This window comes from Uranotaenia lowii, chromosome 2 (genome assembly GCF_029784155.1).
Source record: "Uranotaenia lowii strain MFRU-FL chromosome 2, ASM2978415v1, whole genome shotgun sequence".
Lineage (NCBI taxonomy): Eukaryota > Metazoa > Arthropoda > Insecta > Diptera > Culicidae > Uranotaenia > Uranotaenia lowii.
Window position 1 is genome coordinate 332,751,051 of NC_073692.1, and position 18,071 is coordinate 332,769,121.

At 33.1% G+C, this 18,071-nt stretch overlaps 1 protein-coding gene across 8 annotated transcripts in view; it reads right to left on the reverse strand.

Moving 5' to 3' along the window:
- Positions 1-14,990: 14,990 nt before the first annotated feature.
- LOC129748030 (solute carrier family 12 member 4) overlaps positions 14,991-18,071 on the reverse strand; it is a 780,735-nt gene continuing 777,654 nt past the window's right edge. For all 8 annotated transcript variants that reach the window (XM_055742491.1, XM_055742493.1, XM_055742490.1 and 5 more), the window contains one exon: positions 14,991-16,871. In XM_055742491.1, coding sequence (XP_055598466.1) covers positions 16,780-16,871 — 92 coding nt within the window. In that variant the 3' untranslated portion in view covers positions 14,991-16,779. The remainder of the gene's footprint in view (positions 16,872-18,071) is intronic.

Consider the following 18,071-nt stretch of genomic DNA (forward strand, 5'->3'; position numbering starts at 1 on the left):
CATGTATGTTCGACCATTAAGGTGAACTCAGTGAAATTCACCATCGTTCTTTCGTATGGTCAATCCATGATTCTTGAGTATATTCTCACAGAAAGCTATGAAATCGAAAAAAATAGATATATAGGTACTGCAGAGTATCGTCCGAATATTCAAACCTTAAAAATTAGGTAAACCATGACTTCTTTCCGAAGAAAATAAATTACAAACGAAATAATTCATTCCAAATGAGAACAAGCTACCTCGTTCTGGAAAAATATTTTAAATGGATGCAGTAATAAGAGCGGTCGAATTCAATTTATTTGAAATTCGAATTTTGGATGCACGTTTTTGACCTAGGCAGGGATAAATTAGCAGTCGCATACAGCGACGAAAAAATACAACAGTGAGTTAGAACAAATCATCACTTCTGTAATGTTTAGGTTTTATATTTTTTACGAAGTTTTTCCAATAAAAATGTTGAAAAAATGTTTCAGTTTGAATTACCGATGACAATGTTCCATTGAATGTTTGATCAAACAGAAAGTTAATTGATCAAAATCCTGTTGAAGCATCACTTTGGGCAATGGAAAGGAGAGACGGGTTCTGTTGTTGGTTGTAGAAATTGGAATACTTCATTACAATACATTGTGTTTTATTTAAACATTTATGCTGTGATTTATGGTTACATTTCCTTATTGTTTTTCTATATATATGGACTGTTTCAGAAATTATAAGCACACTTTCAAAATAATAAAAAATATTGTTTTATTAAATTTTATTTTTCACACTGTATCATTATTTGTGCCCTACCCAACACTGTAGATACTCTTATTTGATGAAAATTATGGAAATCTTTAATCATGAGCCAGACTTCGCATTTTTCCTAGAACATGACTCATACGCTTCTGCAGAGTTGCATTACCCACCATTTTCAGCACTTTTGGCAAATCTTTTTAAAATTTTCTGATGTCATCAGCTGGTTTATGTATTTTTGAAGCTTTGCTTTGGTCAATGCCCAAAAAGTCTCGATTGGCCGTGTCTCGGGGCGATTTGGTGGATTCATGTTTTTCGGCACAAAACAGACGTTTTGGCTTTTGTACCACCCTAGTGTGTCTCTGGCGTAATGACATGATGCCAAATCGGGCCAAAATATGACGGGTCCATCATGCTGCTTGATTATCGGCAATAAACGCTTCTGGAGGCATTTTTTGATATTATTCTGGGTGTTCTTTGTTTCCAATGTGACGTACGGACTAGATATTCCTCCGCATTCGCAAATTGCCTGCCACACTATCACCTTCTTGCCAAATTTTTCGGTGAAAATGGCCTACTCGATTTCGGGGATAATCTTGTCTTTGCGTGCAGTGAAGTGTTGTGGCCCAGGAAGGGTTTTGTAGTTCAATTCCTCATACGTTTCATCGTCCATGATATAGCACCCAGAACTTTTGCAAATTATTGAATCATACAGTTTCCGGGCTCTTGGTTTGACAGAAGCGGTGTTACTTCAAATGGGCTCGACACTAAATTTCGAGAGCAGTGTTTTATTACGCAGCTTCAAAGCTAAAACATAGATTTGTTAAGTACAAAGTTTAAGGTTAAAATTCGATCACACTTACATTTTAGTGCGAGAAAGTTGCCTACGCTAAGCTACACGTTATTCGATTCCGGATCTATCCAGTCCGGATCAGGATATCACTAAATATAAAACGTAAATAAAGCTGTTATGATTCGAATTGTTTCTAGAAAAAAACAACATTAAGCACTTACGTTCAACGAAATACAACGAAGCTATCAGACAAGTATCGATTGTCTACAATTCGAGTGGTATCGGAATAGTGGGATCACTGTACGAACAAACAGTATTACTTTAACGTGATTCAATCCTAATAATACAGATAAAATGACTTACGGTTGGTGGACTACACAAATGGGTTAAACTTATTCACCGAGTGATACCGTTTCTGCGGGAAATCACGGAAATAAATACAAATTCGCGGCAAACTATCTTTCCACTTCTCAACTGCTGCTCTCAACTAGACGCTACAATGTGGGGGAAATCAAAACAAGGTGTTTACAGACTAGAAAAAAGGAAGTCACACACGGTGCCGCTTGTTGACAATCTGAGCAGTGCTGCTAGTTGTGCCGACAAGCGGCTTGATTTGGGTTCCTTTTAGGTTTTTTCTGCTTCCGGCACGTCTTGAGCCCAAGTCGCTCTTTAGCACGCATCACGTTAAACGTCGAGGTCCCGACTTTTCTCGACACATCCCGAACGGGAGCTGATGGTTTCTGTTTGTAGACATCCCTGACCTTTTTGTCGATAGCAGGACATACAGGAACAGATTTTCGACCACTCCTCGGTTCATCTTCAAATGTACAATGTTCAATATAATTTGCCGAAATGTCATAAACTTAAATAAAGACTAGCTAAAATCATAAAAATTACGCTTTGAATGGATAAAATTTTAAAATTAACAAACGAGTGATGCAAAAAATCATTTTCCAGCATATGGAAACGAGATTTAAAAGGCCTTTGATTCGCATTTTTATGCATTTTAGCCCAGACTGGAAACTGATATTTTTACACCAACAGTTTTGTTGTAGGATAGCAATATAAAGGTTGTAGGTGATGTCATTAAGCCAATCCGTCATACTGGATAAAGTTTTTTACGGCATCTTAAAATGTAAAAATTTGTACATCTATTGCTCGATTTTTCAAATTTTCTTGGAGAGTAAAAAACTTCAAAAAGCTATTTCATAATGTGAGAAATTATGTCTTCTTCATTTTTTTAATAATTATATGGTAACTTTATTACATTTTATTAAAATTAAAATTGAATAAGTGTTGTGATATACAAATGTTGCATGACGCCCCGTTTGACGGTATTCCGATTCAGTTCAGATACTCCCTCTGAGCTTTAGCGACCAAATCAATAACTTGTTATCACTTACACTTTTTAAAGTTGTGTATTTATGGCGTGTATTCGGAAAAAACACTTTTTGTGGATAGCTTTTGAATGCATGAATGGAAATTGATGAAATTTTCCGTGAAGCTAGTAATGTAATGTCTAATGAGGATTTTTTTGTGAAATTCTGTCAAGTGGTTTTTTTTAATAGCGTCCAATGAACAAGTTCATAGACTTAAATTTTTGGGCGCCAAGTGCGTCATCTATAACGCATACTATGAACCACCCTTTTTCCAAAACAAGGTTTTTTCAATTACTTTTTTTTGTTTTCTGACACTTGCTTTCAAAACTACTCAAAAATTTTAATTTGGTCTAAGTTATGACAATTTTAGAAGATTGTCCTCCTTCGACACAAAAACAACGTATTTGACTTTTTATCACTCCATCTCTGATTTCCAGTAATTGCACTATTCTAGATCCAACTTTGCAGAATCTATGGAAGTGTTATGCAGGGAAAATGGTTTTCCACTTTTTTTTTCTCTTTTTCCATCCCTGGAACGTCCAAAGCGAGGACTTGTCAACGAAAAGTTTCTGGCTGGAAACCTGCCAGGTGCCCGCGAAAGAGTTCGTTTTGCCGTCCTTCACGTAATTTTTCAAAGTATCTCCCCGCTTGCGATTACAATTTTTTGCGCACGATTTGACCACCGTATTTTGTTTATTTTTGCGGTGGCAGCTTTTTTTTGCAGAATTTTTTGTCACTTATCCATTCGAAGTTTTGGATTTGTATATAATGCATATTCCCTACCTTCATGGAATCAATCATCTTCACTTCATGAAAAGTGAAAATTAGAATGAATTAGCACACTTTTAATCCCCTTGGAATCCTTTAAAGATTGACCATATATACTTTAGTCGAATAGTTGATTTTCAGCTGTTTTTGGGTCTCCCACTAGGACTTTCCTGAATTTTTCATGATCCTGCCCAAACAATTTATTTACTGACCTTCTGTATTGGAAGATATCTCAAAAACCCCTTGACACAACGTCACAAAAATTGGCACATTTAAACATCACACTGGTGGGTAGCTTCACTGAAAATTTCATTAATTTTCATTCATTATAGCGGCAAATGTACCATGTTAATGTAACTTGACTGGAGACAGTTCAAAAAGGGTTTGTGGGATTCGTTGACAGGACTTGCCAGAGAAAATTGATGATTGAATTTTTTCAAAGGAGAAGTAGAATTTGTTTTGAGGTAATGAAACGTGATTATCACCAACGGCTAGAAACACTTAACAACTCATTGCTTTAACTTTGTTTGAATTCCAATTTATTTTCCTATTTCATTGAGTACTCTTTCAATCGTCTTACAGGATAACTGGGAAGTGTATGTTTGTTTTTTTGACTATTCTTTCTTTTTTGTATTCATGATGCAACACACTTTAAACGTTTTTTTTCTTTTTCTTCCCATAATACATTCGGGTACGGTACTGTAGTTGGTTTTGAAACTTTCGAACTTTAGTTTTTGTCTTTGCTTAAACTTTTCAACCTTACTCTTTACACCGCTCGGTCGTGGTTTTTTCGAGTAATCTGTTGCAATTTTGCTTTTGTCAAGTTTTTCAATACTGGTTCATATTAGAAGAGTTTTATTCACTTTTTTGCTGAATTTTTTTAACCCTCTCTGTTTCTTTCTCCTCTTTCGTGCCTTTGTTTTGATTCGTCTCATGTAGTGTGTCACATTTGCTGTCCGGTGTTTGATTCTCCCGCGTATTGTTTTATTTCTAAGAATTGAATTGTCTTCTCATGTTTGATTTTAAAGTTCTGGTTTCCTTTCCTCATGTTTGGTTGCAATAGAAATATCATCGCAGACATAAACAGTTGAGTGGAATATGAAATTTAAAGATTAATTTAGCCATCAAATAAAACTGATTTTAATTTTTTTCTGTTTTCGCTTTTGCGTTCAACTTTTGTTTTGGACAATAAACTTTGTGTAGGGTTAATAAAAACAACTGACCATATTCGATATTCAACAGATCACTATATATGTAAGTATGTTTTTTTTTTCTATACGTAGACGTTTGACGTGCTAGCAGTTTTCCCATCCCTCGTTGTGGTTGGTTTTGTAAAAAAATAAATTCTACCATAAATCTTCAAATTATGCTATCAACAACAACAACAGATTGTTTTGTATGTATAAAGTCAATAATACGTTTTACATGGTTTTCTTTTTTTGTTTCTCTGCTAGCTTCCATGCATTAATAGCGTTAATAATAGTGGTACTCACAATAATCATAATAAAGTTTATAGGCATTTTAGTTGTTCGTGTTTTTGCGTTAATTTTTTTCCGCTCTCTTTCTCGCTATCTGTGTTACAACTTCTTCCTAGTTCAGCTTGTGTTACTTTCTTCCAATTGTTTATCGACTCCTAGGAGCTATTTAAAGGTATCATTACTTGGTGTAAGAATAATCTCTGTGTGTGTTCGTGTAGGTTGCTCTCAGTTTTTTTTTCAATTTCAGGTTCTTGATTTGCGATAAGTTTTACATCAAAGAGTTTTGCATATCGAGCACGTATAAAAACTACTGAAAAGTTCGTTCATGTTTGCACCTCATCCATCTGCTCATGAGTTTCCTAAAAAAGGTTGGAATCAGATTTTTGTCACAGTAAAAAATCAAACAAATCATCAAAGGGTAAGGGAAAGGGGGGGTTTTATGCACACATTTTGGTTTAAATAGATGCTTCTGTCAACTACTTTCTGCAACCTTTTTATTCTTGTTTACTGTTTCTTCCTCTAATTGATTGGTTTCGTTTCTCTCGTTTCTCATCGCTTAGGTAGGTAGAGTAATAGGTTCAATAATGCTCATTCTTTTACTATTTATTTCCCTTAACATGTATGTGATTTCTGGTTTTTCTTTAATTGCAAATTTTGCTTCTATTTGTCCATTCGGTATATTCTTTTGGTATTTTACTTTTACTTCGTTTAAACTTTTGGCAACAGGATTTACTTGTTTAGTACACATCTTTTTTTTATTCAGCTATGATCCATTAAATGAGAGCACAAACCGTGAGGACTACAATTGGATTACTGGTGAATGTTTGTGTGTTGTTTGTTATGTGTGACTTTTGCCTGTATCGTTCTTCGTTTCTCGAAGAATCAGGCATTATAATTAGCTAACATCCAGATAAAAATGGGTTATAACTATAATCGGTAGTTGGTATTTCTTTTTTTTTGGTTGAATTTGTAGGCATAGATTTTAAACTCTATGTGTATCAATACAAGCGTATGAAAGATCATTTCGAATAGTTTTTTTTATGTTTGTTTCGTTCGTAGATAATAAATCGGTGTAGTTCAGATCAAATGTTGGTGTTAAAAGGTTTGTTTTTTTTTGCTTTTTTTTATGCCTGTGATTTTGAATTGTTGTAGGTGCAATTTTTGTTTGATTTGGGATTTTAAACGGTTCTAATCCTCTGCTCTGGAATGAATGAACGAAGGTGAGCTCTGCTGTCCGGAGTCTCATAGACCCGTTAGACGAGCCCTTCGATTGCATTGGAAGTCATTATTTTGTCTAGTTGATTCAAATATTCAACGATTTCTTTCTTGCTTGCTTTCTATGTCTCTCTTACTGTTTCTGTGACGCTAAAGTTTATGTTCACGGCAGTGATGTACAAAGTGTGTCATTTCCATGCCTGCCAGTTTGCCGTTGACAATGATTTTCTGGGGTCAATGAAAAATTATCATTTTATTGAAAATATTATGAAAATGTCGAAAAAATAAATCTTTAAGGGAAGGTTGAGTTTTTAGAAAATTTACCGGAATGAAAAATGTTAACCAGGAAAATGTTGAGAAAACTACCGACAAAATTGCTGAGGATTTGTGACTTCAATCTCAGGCTTTCTAAGACTGATGCATTATCGACTATTTTACAGTAGTCTATCTACAGTATATCCAGTCAATTCGAGTAGATCCATGGAATGATGGAGAGAATTGTTTGATTATCAAACAATTTTTCGTTTCTACTCTCCAAGGATTGCGGGTTCAAATCCTGAGCAGTGAAGTTAGTATTTTTTCAATATTTTCCTGATATTTTTGTTTGTTTTTTTAACTTCTGGCAATTTTACTTATAGATTCAACCAACCATTTTCAACCCAAAGTATTAGTATAGATTTCAAATCGATAACTTTTAAAGCGAAATTAATGAATTTTTTTTTAAATTTTACGATCCTGAAACTTAAAATTCGTAGTTCCAAACATCAAAAATAAGATCTGCGGAGTTTATTGGCTTAGCCTGGAGCTAGAAATTCAATTTATAAACACTTCTATACTGAAATGTATACGAAGGTTTGAACCTCAGGGCTTATAAGTTGGAATACTGATTACTTTTTTTTAAATATCAATCACTTTGGATGATCTATGCTCTGTTTTTAACAGCCTCGATCATCTTTGGATTTCTTTCCCTACTAAGAGAACAATGTCAACGACTTAGCCATTCTGTACATTCCTTTGAGCTGTTCTAAGGAATAGAGGAAGGAGTAAATTTCTAATGGAAAGCAAGCGTGCTTCTGATTTTTTTTCCAAAAAATTCAAGCTAATTTAACTTACCAATCAATTTTCTTGAAATTTATAGTCAATATTTCATTTTCAAAATTAAAATATAATTTGAAATTCATTCCATTTAATTGAAGTCTTCATTCATGATTGCCGAAATCTGACACAAAACGTTTTTGGGAATCAAATAATTTATGTTAGAAGAAAAGAACGTAATTTAATCATTTAGAATTTCTTAACACGCACTAATAATTGACGGACACGGGATAAGTAAACAAGATAGGGAAACAGAGAAAATCTGGCTACTTCGATTGGAGAAAATGTTCATTGCATAAGCCGACAGATAAACAAAATTTGGAGACGTCATTTAATGCCATTTTAGCTATCAGTCGATACACACCAAAATAAGGCGCTGATATTTTAGCGTTTTAATTGAAACATATCTTATAGTGATGAAAACTCTGAAAATTGTGTGAAAGGGTGAAAACTTATTTTAACTGGCCTCCTCGTTCTTCGGATTTTACGGTACTAGACTTTTTTTTCTTAACAGAAATTTTAAAAATTATGTTTACGCCAGCAAATCGAAAATTTTTGATAAACTAAACGCTATTATAGGAGCTGGAATAGCCGCTATAATGTATTAAATGCTGACTAATGTTATGAAAAATGCCCGTGAAGGTGCTGAATTGCCTATCATTCGATCCACGTTATTTTTTAAATCTGATTTGGAATAAATATTTTGATATATTTTGAAATAATCTTGTTTGTTTTTGAAAATCGGCTAAAAAATGGCGGAGTTATTCATAGTTGAAATTGGATACATCCTGATGGCGCACCCTGCGTTCTGATTTTCTAGCCCACATGTTAATAAATTTGTCTTTAGATGTGTATTAAGAAAGATGGCTTGGCTGGTGAATTTTTTTCTCGGTGGGTAGACCAGTGGCATTATTGATTAAGAGAGGTGGCTCCAGAGAGTGTGTTAATTTTGCCGAAAATTTCAAAAACATCTTATTTATTACAAATCGAACAAATTTTTCCAAAGCTGATGTTTTGCATCCATCAAATATGAAATTAGTTAAAAATGAATAGATAATAATTTGTTGTGGCTCCATAGAATGGATTAGTTCGAAAGATTTATTTTTACCAGTATTTATTTTATAATCGTGATCAAGGAAATTAAATTGAACAGTCATCCGAAGTTAACATGAGTAGAACTTTATGAAGCTTAAATGTGGAATTTGTTTAAATTACGTAGTGGCTCCAGAGAGTTACTGAATTTTTAAATGATTTTTCTCGAAACGTCTTTTTATGATTTTGGTGCGACCTTTAAATTTTTAATATCTTTTAAATTTCGAAATTGAGCTGATAAAATTTGTCCATTTTTTCCAAATTTATCTATACTCTATTAAATTTGGTTGGTTTTCATGCTCCATGATGCGTAAAGTGCAGGCCAAAGCTGCAAAAAGTAAATTAAAAGGCCTTATCCCAAATACTGTCTTCAATAAAGCAAGTGGGTTTTTGCTGCTGGATACAACCCCAAATTTCTGGAAAATATTCTGTTGGTCGAAGTTGCAATTTTTTGAAGCAAATTGTAGTATGTTATTGCGTATTCGAAATTGATTTCAAGTCTTAGCTTCCCAACTCCACAGTTCTTATTTTGATACCAAATTTCGAAATTACTAACAGGACTATATTTGTTATGGAAACTTGGGTTGTTAAATGATGAAATAAAAATTCGATAATAATCCATTGAACAGCCACTTAAAACCCCATTTCATCCTCTACGTACTGACTGCTCCATTGTTGAAAAAACTCCTGCTGCAACAAAAATTCCACCTTTCCTCATTGTTCGCATTCAAGTGTGTAAGTATGTGTATGTTCGTGTCTTAGTTGGTATTTGAGTTAGTGAGTGACTTACTTTCGAAAGAAGGTTTCGCGTATGTATGTTGTATGTGTCTTCTCTACAAAGTGTTTTTCTGGCTAAGTTGCCGGCGTCATGACCCCAAAAGTTTCGTTATTGCTTTGGTTTGTTTTTTTTTAATGTTTGGTTTTGTTGCGCAGGTTTAGAGTCGGAGTCTTGTGAAGTCCTTCTACCGCCACACAGAGATGACTCGATTGACTTTTTATTTCTCTTCAGAATGTAAACATTACTTCTAACTTTTGTCAGAGTTTTTGCGTGTTACGGAACGCACAGATGGCGTTTTTTGTATCGGTAGAGCTTAAAAGTTAAGGTACCTTTGTGTTTGTTTTTGTGTAACGTTCTCTGTATCGTCTGTGTCTGTAGCTGTTGAAAGAGAGCTTCATGTTCTGCTTCAAGGTTTTACTTTTTTTTCGATTCACATGCTAGTCTACACTATGTGTGATAGTTTCAAACATCCACTATGTTGTTGTTTTTAATTTTTGTTTGTTTGTTTTTTTACCTTCAATTTATCTAAAGTAATGCAAAACTGGTTGGAATTATCAATTTCAATTATTTATGAGTTATTTTTCTTTCTTTTTTGTCGCTTTTTGTATTAAGCTGGGATGCCGGCTTTGGATTCGGTTAGGTTTGTGTGAATGTGTGACTCTTAAGGTTAGGGTTTAGATAACAGATGGAGTTGCGGTTGTTAGTTCGTTAAAAGATGCCTTAAAATTGTACGGCTGAAGTAATACTTTGAGAGGACGATGCGATTCGATTGAGAAGTTGGAAAGATGAAACAACCGTGAATTGGATGGAGAGCTATTTGTTGAATTTCTGATAGATGGATTTCGCAAGAACAAATACTCGAATGCACTAAAAAATTTATTTTTCATTCTAAAAGCCTTTAGACACAATTACGTCAAGAAAGTTAGTCTCTGCATAGCGAAAACATTGATTGGAATTGACGCACACGGCATGAAAATTTTGAAATTTGGTTTATATTCTTTTTTTAAAACTTTACCTTTTAGGGTGGCTCCAGAGAGTGTGCTCGTTTTATTGGAATTTTTCAACATTTCTTTCGTCAAAGGTGTTGAATTCAAAAAGGCATTAATTTTTTTTTTGAAAACTTAATTTTTTTACTAGCGAATACCAAATCTGCGCAAAACGCATTGATTCAGATAACTTGTGGCTCCAGAGAGTGTATCCGATTTGTGTATTTTTCTATCAGTTCCATCTTCATATTACCGATCAGGCGAAGGAAATTGTACAACTATTCCATATATCCAAATGCTATAACTTTTTTTTTAGTTTCAATATGAAATTAGCTAAAAACGCGTAATGATTGTGGCTCCAGAGAGCTAGTTATTTAATTTGGAAATTTTCTTTTCTGAAGTCTTCTAAAAAATGTATTGTTAAGTTTAAAGCCCTTGCGAAAAATCACCTACTGAATCCTCATGACCCTCCGAATGACGCGTATGAAAAGTTGAACGGGTGAAGTGTGAAGTTCGTCACTTTTTTTTTAAATTTATAATTATACTCTAAGCTTGGTTTTTTTTGTTTATTTTCCCTACAGTTTACATACGTGTACGTGTCAAATTTGATTTTCACAGTAAATGAGCTATATTCTTCCTCCGGGCTTCGCAAGTGTGTTTTGGGGTACTCGAAGAAAGGTTTTCCTGTGTTCCATTATGAAAATGCCTTTCTTCGAGCAACACTTCCGGGTTCCGGGGGGTTTGTTTTTGGATTTTTTTACCTCGGTTTTGATCTTAAATTTACTTTGCTAACTGTCATCTGCATTTGCAATTTATTTTTTGTTTGTTTTCGTCGTTATATGATAACTTTTTTTTTTGTATTCTCTGTTGTTAATTTACTCTACTCTTGATCGCTACCAGATACACTTAGCTTCCTGAAAAATTACTTTGTGTATGCACTTAGAGCTAGTGTGTGGTTTTTTTTTGTTTTTTATTCTCTTCACTAGATTAACCTCTCCGATTTTTTTTAGGTATGTGCTCTTTCCCTGCGTCGTAGCATAGCGACGCCGATTTTCGATCCCGCTAAAATAACCACCTTGATTTTCTCGTTAATAAAATTATGTTAATTTCTTGAGTGTGTCTCGTTCTCCTCCCCAAATATATAATCCGCTCCGATGGAAACCATCAGGCATCTCATATACTCACGAAAGAGAGATCGTAATTAATGTTATCCGTTTGTTAGTAAATAATCAAATTTTATTTATAGTTTTTTTTGTTGTTGCTTGTTTTCTTATGTTTTCAACATTTGTTTCCCTAAATTTGAATTAGGTATTTAGGATTCTCTGAATTGTAGGTATTATCTCCGTGTATGTTGCAACGCGTCTAAATGTGAGTTCTTCATGTTTTGTTCACTATTCATGTTCTAGAACATTGAAGATTTTATTTTGTTAAAGATGCTAATTTTTTTATTTTACTTTCTCTTTAGATAAACTTTCTATTCTGTCGTAACTATTTATTTTAATTGATATTACTGCAGCTTTTGACTTACTCAATTTTGTTTTCATTTTCCTCTTTTGATGTGGTTTTAAGTTAGCCTCGGTTTGTTTTCTTGCTTTGTAAATGTTCTTTCTCCCTTTTCTATTATTTGTATATAGTAAATTTAATTATTACGCATTTTACTTATTACTCGCTTATACTAAACACATTCTGGAGAATACTTCGAATAGACTCTACCGGTAATAAACGGATCATCTTGTTAAAAAATGAGAAAATACAGTCTTAAACATGTTAATTTTCGAAAAATGTATGTGTTGTTTCTGTTTGTTTTTTTTTGTTATCATCCCTTCAGTGAAGAGTTGAATGTTTTTAATTCGACAATTCTTAAGTTACTCTATTTTGTCTCTCTGAAACTCACAATCAATTAAATTATCATCTTATTTTAAACTAAAGAAAGCTTACCTGAAAGTATACCCAAAACAAAAGATTGCCTGAAAATAAACCAGAATTAATTGAAGCAAATCCAAGAGCAAATTGAACTGATATTTGAATGAAAAATTATAATAAACAAAAAGTCTCTGGTGATGTGCTTTGTACTGTTTCTATGTTTTTTTTATCATTTCGTCAAAGATCAGGACAAGGCGCACTTTTATGATAGTCTTAAATTCAACTTCAAAACGTGATGTGATGTAAATATTCTTTAAACTTTATCTACTGGATGCTTCTACGGTTTTTAAACTTTCGGTGAGAGTTGTTTTTTGTTTCCATCGGTCAATCGGTCCAGAATTTAAAAAATAACAAAAAAACCATTGAATTAAAGTTGCAAAATTTAAACTAAAAAAAATTAAATTTAATTTCGATCGAATTTCGAATCTAAAATTTTAATTCTGAATTTGAAATCCTCAAATTTGAATAAGGAAGCCTTGAATCTTGATCTGAAATCGGAATCTGCTATCTGAATCTGAAATCTGAGTCTAAAATCTGAAATCTGAATTTGAATCTGATCTGAAATCTCAGTCTGAAATCCAAAATCTTAAATCTGAATTTGAAATCTGGATCTGAAATCTGAATCTGAAATTTGAATCTGAAATCTGAATCTGAAATCTAAATCTGAAATCCGAATCTGAAATCTGAATCTGAAATCTGAATTTGAAATCTGAATCTGAAACTTTAATCTGAAATCTGGATCTGTAACCAGAAATCTGGAATCTGATTCTGAAATCTGAAAGCTGAATCTGAATCTGAACCGGATTTCTAAATCTTAAATCTGAATCTGATATCTGAATCTAAAATCTGAATCTTAAATCTGAATCTGAAATCTGAATCTGAAATCTGAATCTGAAATCTGAATCTGAAATCTGAATCTGAAATCTGAATCTGAAATCTGAATCTGAAATCTGAATCTGAAATCTGAATCTGAAATCTGAATCTGAAATCTGAATCTGAAATCTGAATCTGAAATCTGAATCTGAAATCTGAATCTGAAATCTGAATCTGAAATCTGAATCTGAAATCTGAATCTGAAATCTGAATCTGAAATCTGAATCTGAAATCTGAATCTGAAATCTGAATCTGAAATCTGAATCTGAAATCTGAATCTGAAATCTGAATCTGAAATCTGAATCTGAAATCTGAATCTGAAATCTGAATCTGAAATCTGAATCTGAAATCTGAATCTGAAATCTGAATCTGAAATCTGAATCTGAAATCTGAATCTGAAATCTGAATCTGAAATCTGAATCTGAAATCTGAATCTGAAATCTGAATCTGAAATCTGAATCTGAAATCTGAATCTGAAATCTGAATCTGAAATCTGAATCTGAAATCTGAATCTGAAATCTGAATCTGAAATCTGAATCTGAAATCTGAATCTGAATCTGAAATCTGAATCTGAAATCTGAATCTGAAATCTGAATCTGAAATCTGAATCTGAAATCTGAATCTGAAATCTAAATCTGAAATCTGAATCTGATATCTGAATCTGAAATGAGAATCTGAAATTTGAATCTGAAATCTGAATTTGGAATCTGAATCTGAAATCTGAATCTGAAATCTGAATCTGAAATCTGAATCTGAAATCTGAATCTGAAATCTGAATCTGAAATCTGAATCTGAAATCTGAATCTGAAATCTGAATCTGAAATCTGAATCTGAAATCTGAATCTGAAATCTGAATCTGAAATCTGAATCTGAAATCTGAATCTGAAATCTGAATCTGAAATCTGAATCTGAAATCTGAATCTGAAATCTGAATCTGAAATCTGAATCTGAAATCTGAATCTGAAATCTGAATCTGAAATCTGAATCTGAAATCTGAATCTGAAATCTGAATCTGAAATCTGAATCTGAAATCTGAATCTGAAATCTGAATCTGAAATCTGAATCTGAAATCTGAATCTGAAATCTGAATCTGAAATCTGAATCTGAATCTGAAATCTGAATCTGAAATCTGAATCTGAAATCTGAATCTGAAATCTGAATCTGAAATCTGAATCTGAAATCTGAAATCTGAAATCTGAATCTGAAATCTGAAATCTGAATCTTAAATCTGAAATCTGAATCTGAAATCTGAATCTGAAATCTGAATCTGAATCTGAAATCTGAATCTGAAATCTGAATCTGAAATCTGAATCTTAAATCCGAAATCTGAATCTGAAATCTGAATCTGAAATCTGAAATCTGAAATCTGAATCTGAAATCCGAATCTGAAATCCGAATCTGAAATCTGAATCTGAAATCTGAATCTGAAATCTGAAATCTGAAATCTGAATGTGAAATCTGAATGTGAAATCTGAATCTGAATTCTAAAATCTGAAATCTTAGAATTTGAATTCCGAAGCATGAATTCTAATTTAAACCAAAGGATGGTTTGATCTTATTGGTATTCTTTTATATCCTCGATTGATTCCTATCTGTTTTTGAATTTTAAAAATAATCCCAGTTCAGATATTTCAACAGCAGCCATTTTTTTGTTCAGTTTGAATTTAGCCATTTAAATCTTAAAAATCTTCTTTCATTTTAACAATCGAATGGGATGTGCATAAAAATATTGAATCCGATCTCTGGAATTTTCTCTTTTACTCAAACCAAAATGGATAAGTCTGGAAAATAACTAAATCACATTGAAATTAAAGAACAAAAACATGCAAGACACTTAAGGGAAGTTCTTTTCGCTCCAAATAAAATAAAAATAACAAATTAAATCGACTAACTAAAGCTCTATACAATTACAATAGAAGCTGCTTCGGCGACGAATTCCTTGATCGATAGGTTGTTTTTGCAAAAGTTAATCACATTGTTGTAACAACAGGTCGTTCTAATAAATCTTATTTACTGCAGGTTAGTGCACCTCGATGGGGCTTATTTGTTTCTTCTCTATTAACTAAAGTATGGCAACACAAATTTTACTTTTTAACAACTAACCTGGGAAAGATTAAACGGTTTTTTCCTTCCAATCTTCACAGCAAATTAGCCTAACTGGAATTAATACTCTTTTGTGTGATGTTCTGTTCGTTTCGCCAATTGTAAGCTTTCAGACACAGTGAAAAATTATGAAAAAATAAAAACAAAAATACTTTTAATAACAACACAATAAAACTATTGGAATCTTTAAAATGAAAATAATTTTTAACTATAAACAAGAAAAAAATGGTTAGCTTTGCGCCGTTGTTCCGTTCTCGAAATTTCGATTCCTATCCGATATTACACTCGCAAAAGTGGACGATAGATGTTGATCTATCAGTTCACTAGATGTCACCTTCATCAGTAACGTGGATTAAAAGAATAGAAATCCACAGTTTTTTTCAACAAAGATTGGCTGAATAACTGTAATAATTGGTTAGTCTCCCTTAACTAAATTTTCTTAACGAATCAACTTAAAATTTGACATAGCGAGACAATCAAACAAAGCAATCTGTTCTTACTCATTGTTCTGTTTCAGGTTGTGTTGTTTTTTGTTCTTCTTATGTTATTGCACTTTTGTTTTTGTTTTGCCCTATTTTTGCGTATTCCTTCAATGTTGCCCCCTCAGTGGTAATTATGTTAATGATGTTTTTTTCTGTCTCTTATCGTTATAAGAATGTTTAGTTCTAGTTGATTCGCACTAACATTTTGAATGAAGTGTGTTTCGTTAAGTTCTTGCTTTAGCGTTAGGTTTTTCTTGTTTTGTTTTGTTTTTTTCATTTTCATTTTCATTTCATTTCAAACTTTCTTCACAATATAATTTACGCTAAATTTCTATCGCGATACGTACGTACACATGTGAAAGTTATGTTTTCCTTGTTCTTTTTTCTTCTTTTGTTTTTTTGTTTGTTTACTTTATTACTGTTTGGTTTTAAACTTTAATTACTTTTCGATTTTTTGTTTTTGATTACCCTAGAACTAGAAGAATTTCACAGTTTTGACTATAGTTGCTAATTTTTTTTTACCATTTCTTATCTTTTTTTTGTTGATGTTTTTTTTTTGTATATTTCGAGTGTAGAAAAGTGTTGTTACTTTACGCGTTTCTTTTCTTATTTGTTCTTTTTGTTGTTAGTGTGGGTGTACACGAGAGACTGTGTCCTTGTTTGATTTTTTGTTTAATTTTTTTTCTTAGTGTTGATGTATTCGCGTGTTGCGCATGACTTTCGGTCACTGACGCTTTTCTGGGCTATTGTTTTGTTTTGCCAATGTTTTGGTGTGTTGGTATAAGTAAGTGTGTTGTTTTTTTTCTCTAATTGCGACGACGACGACGATGTTGAAGCGTATTTGAACACCGGGACCAGGCACTCCGGAAAAGGAAGTGCGGCCGCCAGCGGCGTGTGTTATTTTAACTTTAATTTTTTGTTGGTTTTTTTTTCTTGTTTTCCTATCCTGCCGACCGCCTGCGATGGGATCGAGCAGAACCGAATAAGGAGGGAGGGACGTGTGTTGTTGTTGTTGTTTTAGCCATTACTTGCGATGCTACTACCCTTAAGGTTGAGTTGGGGACATGAAAACTCTTGCAGACTTAAGAATAGATGGTAATGACTTCTCTGCCACCTCCTCGCACCATCAGTACCCGCTCCAGGCCTTCGGTGAGAACCTCCAGGAATTCCATATCTGTTTGGTAAGTGGTTTGAGTTAAGGAATTTCAAGTTTTTAAAGTATTAATGATGAACTAGCGTATGAAATGGTTGAACTTCAGTTTAAGTTTGAAAACCTGGGGAATATATTTCCAACAAGCTGATTCCGTACTCTTTTTATTCTGTTTTTAACCATGTTATTATTTGAGTATAGAATGAAAGAAACCACAAACCTCCTTCCCTGTAAGAGTTTTCTTCTTTGATAGATTAAATACTATGAAACATTGATCAATCACAAAGATCATGATCATAGATGATCGAGCATATTGTTTGGCCGTGTGAGGTCCTAGAAGGTCGCTAGAAAAAAAATTCATAGACTCTTTACGGGCCCGAGGAAAACCACCCTATGTTCCAGTGCGAAATGTGTTGGCCGTGATAGGCTTGGATTACATGTTAAAAATATATCTTTTCCTAAAACAAAAACCTTCCCATTTTCATATTTTTCTATCTAATTTCTCTTCTATTTAAAAAAAAGTGATGAACTAGATCTAAGCACTTAATTGTAAACGACGGAAAACGAAACCAGAGAAAAAAAACTCAATATATGTACATTAGATCGCTGCAAAAATGCTTCCATATGTTTTTTATGCCTTAGGTTAAAAATGCATAGGTTTAATATTTGAGATCATATATCTTACAGTCCATCTCTGGTAATTTTTGATTGGAAAATTTTGATTTCCCATACAAATTTCCAAACAATATTAAAACGTGTTGAACTAATTCAATGAATGAATCGCCTCTAAAATTTTTATTGCCTTTTTTTGCACTAAGATGTATGGGATGTATAGGAAAATTTCATTACCGAATTTTGAAAACTGACCATATAAATTTTATAGATTAGCCCAAAAACCTGACCTGTGCAAAATATCAGCTCAATCGGACTTGGTTTAGGGGTGCCTCAAAGCGCTCAAAGTTTCTCAAAGTATCGGTTTTTTGACTCTAAAAAATCACCGAAGAAATTATACCAGAGGAAAAAGGAAAAATCGGAATTCTAATTTTAATAATAAATGACTTAAAACGGGCAAAAACATTTTTTTTTTGTCAAAAATCGACATTCAAATTTTAAAAATCACTTAAGGGGGAACCAAAGGAAATTAGGAAAAAAAAAATTAAATTGGAATTTTGTTGCCAAATGACCGAAAAAATTTATAAAACGTAAAAATCTGGTGTTAAATAT